At 41.8% G+C, this 2,995-nt stretch overlaps 1 protein-coding gene across 2 annotated transcripts in view; it reads right to left on the bottom strand.

Moving 5' to 3' along the window:
- Nucleotides 1–2,995, bottom strand: part of PRPF38A (pre-mRNA processing factor 38A) — a 14,093-nt gene that overhangs the window by 8,548 nt on the left and 2,550 nt on the right. For both annotated transcript variants that reach the window (XM_017548805.2, XM_017548804.2), the window contains exon 3: nt 1,078–1,199. In XM_017548805.2, coding sequence (XP_017404294.1) covers nt 1,078–1,199 — 122 coding nt within the window. The remainder of the gene's footprint in view (nt 1–1,077; nt 1,200–2,995) is intronic.

The raw sequence follows: 2,995 nt of genomic DNA, 5'->3' as shown, positions 1-2,995 counted from the left end.
AGCAAGATGCCATCTTAAAAAAAAAAAAGAATATGGTATTATAAACTTACTAATTTGTTCATTGAATAAATACATGCTAAGTGCCACTGACATGCCACATACTATGCTATGTGGAATAAATACCGTGGTGAACAAGATGGATGTAGTCATGGCCACGGTGAAGTTATTATTTTATTATGTAAAACTAAGAATTTCTCAACCTGTTGACATTTTGGGTCAGAAATTTTTGTCTGAGGATTGGCTTGTGCATTGTAGAATGAGGAGCATTATAGAATGAGTAGTGTGCACCACCACACCCAGCTAATTTTTGTAGTTTTAGGACAGACAGGGTTTCACCATATTGGCTAGGCTGGTCTCAAACTCCTGACCTCAAGTAATCTGCCCACCTTGGCCTCCCAACGTGTTGGGATTACAGGCGTGAGATACCGTGCTTGGCCCCAAATTCTTAACCGTCTACTGTTTAATGATACATGTAGGGGGAAAGGTAAATGTTCCTATCTTTTGTTATGACACCAATTGAGAAAAGGTTTTGACTGCATTACCTGGAATCCCTCCTTAGCACATTAAGTAATCTCTTTGTAAAAGGTATGGAGCTGCCTCTCTCGAATATACTTATTTTTCAGTGGGATTTCTGTATAAAAATGAGTACACTTAGTCTATACACTACAGCATGAAGTACAGTGCTAGAGGAGAGACCAGCAGAAATAACTGTGAAGATGTAAAATATGGAAAACTGATTTTGTCTGGGAGGGCTGGGGAAGGTTTACGGAGAAGCCATTCTGCAGCTAGATATTTTGGGATGGAGTACATATAAAGGGGGCATATATTGCAAGGCAGGGATTAACATAAGATGCATTTGGAAAGGGAGGCAGACAGAGGCAGGCTGGGTAAGGCCAACATGAAACTAGTGGTCAGACTCAACTCTCACGTGAGGGGAGGGGAAAACCTGCATAAAGACAGTAACAATGTAGAGGAAGAGAGGCATTCACACTGTTATGACAACGCAAAGGTAGAGGTACTGGTGAAATAAAAAACTGGCTTAAAAATGACAATCAGGAGACTTAGCACCATACTCACCCCCATTTCGGTTCTGGCTCTTGATTTTTCGATAGTCGTTGTACAAAGGCTCCAAGTACTTGTAGCAATCAATTGCAGTGCCTGTCAGCCTCATGTAAAGTGCCCCCAACATGCGGACATACCTGATAGACAAACGACAGTGAAACAACAGGCCATCCTAGAAGTTTCTGAGTTTTACAACTACCTTTTCTCATGACAGTCGTGGATAAACATGTTCTTCTCTTTGGCAGATAACAAAGCTGCAATAGTGGAGGTAGAATGCAGCAGAAGGAAGACAGCTAAAATATGGAGACCTGGGTTCAAGTTCCCATGCTACCATTTATGGCGGTTGGAATATCATACATATTGATCAACTTTAAAATATATCATCAGTAAAACTAAAATAAAACCTATTTATCTCACAGGATCATTCTAAGAATCAAACGAAATAATGAATTTTATTTATTTATTTATTTATTTAGACACAGTGTCTTGCTGTCACCCAGCCTGCAGTGCAGTGGTGCGACCTCGGCTCACTGCAACCTCCACCTCCCAGGATCAACCGATTCTCCTGCCTCAGCCTCCAAGTAGCTAGGATTACAGGTGCTTGCCACCATGCCCAGCTAACATTGATTGATTGATTGAGACAGAATCTTGCTGTGTTGCCCAGGCTGGAGTGCAGTGGCACAATCTCAGCTCACTACAACCTCCACCTCCTAGGTTCAAGTGATTCTCCTGCCTCAGCCTCCTGAGTAGCTGGGATTACATGCATGTGCCATCACACCCGGCCTAATTTTTGTATTTTTAGTAGGGACGTAGTTTTGCCATGTTGGCCAGGCTAGTCTCAAACTCCTGACCTCAGGTGATCTGCTTGTCTTGGCCTCCCAAAGTGCTGGGATTACAGGTGTAAACCATCGTGCCTGACCTATTTTTGTATTTTTGTAGAGATCGGGTTTTGTCATGTAGGCCAGGCTGGTCTCCAACTCCTGACCTCAAGTGACCCACCTGTCTCAGCCTCCCAAAGTGCTAGGATTACAGGTGTGAGCCACCATGCCTGGACAGATATTGAATTTTAAAACAGAAAATAGAAGATATATTTAATAACAATACAAGAACAAGAACACATAAAACATAAATGCTGGTTTTGGGAAAAAAAAGGCATATGGGTTCAAATTCTGACTCCATAATTTACTAATTCTGTTACACTACTAGTCAAATTATGTGTCTTCTCAATCCTTGTAAAATGGAGATAATGCTACCTAATTTATGGCTTGGTATATTAAGACATGCATTTAAAGTACCAAGTATAGCATATAGCACACAGTAAGTGTCTAACAAAAGTTAGGTATCTTCTAGCTGTTAATGCTTTATAAGAGTCTTTCTTTTTCCCATTTTCCTGTATCCAACTACTTAAATATCCACTTGAGTAGGAGACATTTAAAACTCAGTTTCTTTATATGAGAAGCAGAATACTGTAGCAAAGAATATGGACTCTGAAGCCAGATTTGCTACTTAGTAGGTGTTGAACCTTAGACAAAATTACTTAATCTCTGTGCCTCAGTTTCCTCCCCTGTAGAATAGGGATTAAGTTTCGAAGGTTGTTGTGAAAGTGAAATGAATTATTATATGCAAAGCCCTTAGAACATAGCACAGAAGAAGCTATTATGGGCTGGGTGAGGTAGCTCACGCCTGCAATCCCAGCACTTGGGGAGGCAAAGGCGGGTGGATCGCCTGAGGTCAGGAGTTAGAGACCAGCCTGACCAACATGGAGAAACCGTCTCTACTAAAAATAAAAATTAGCTGGGCGTGGTGGTGCATGCTTGTAATCCCAGCTACTCAGGAGGCTGAGGCAGGAGAATCACTTGAACCCGTGAAGCAGAGGTAGTGGTGAGCCAAGATCGTGCCATTGCACTCCAGCATGAGCAACAAGAGCGAAACT

This window comes from Cebus imitator, unplaced genomic scaffold, assembly GCF_001604975.1.
Source record: "Cebus imitator isolate Cc_AM_T3 unplaced genomic scaffold, Cebus_imitator-1.0 Scaffold214, whole genome shotgun sequence".
NCBI classification, from domain to species: domain Eukaryota; kingdom Metazoa; phylum Chordata; class Mammalia; order Primates; family Cebidae; genus Cebus; species Cebus imitator.
This window is presented reverse-complemented; position numbering and strand designations above follow the sequence as displayed.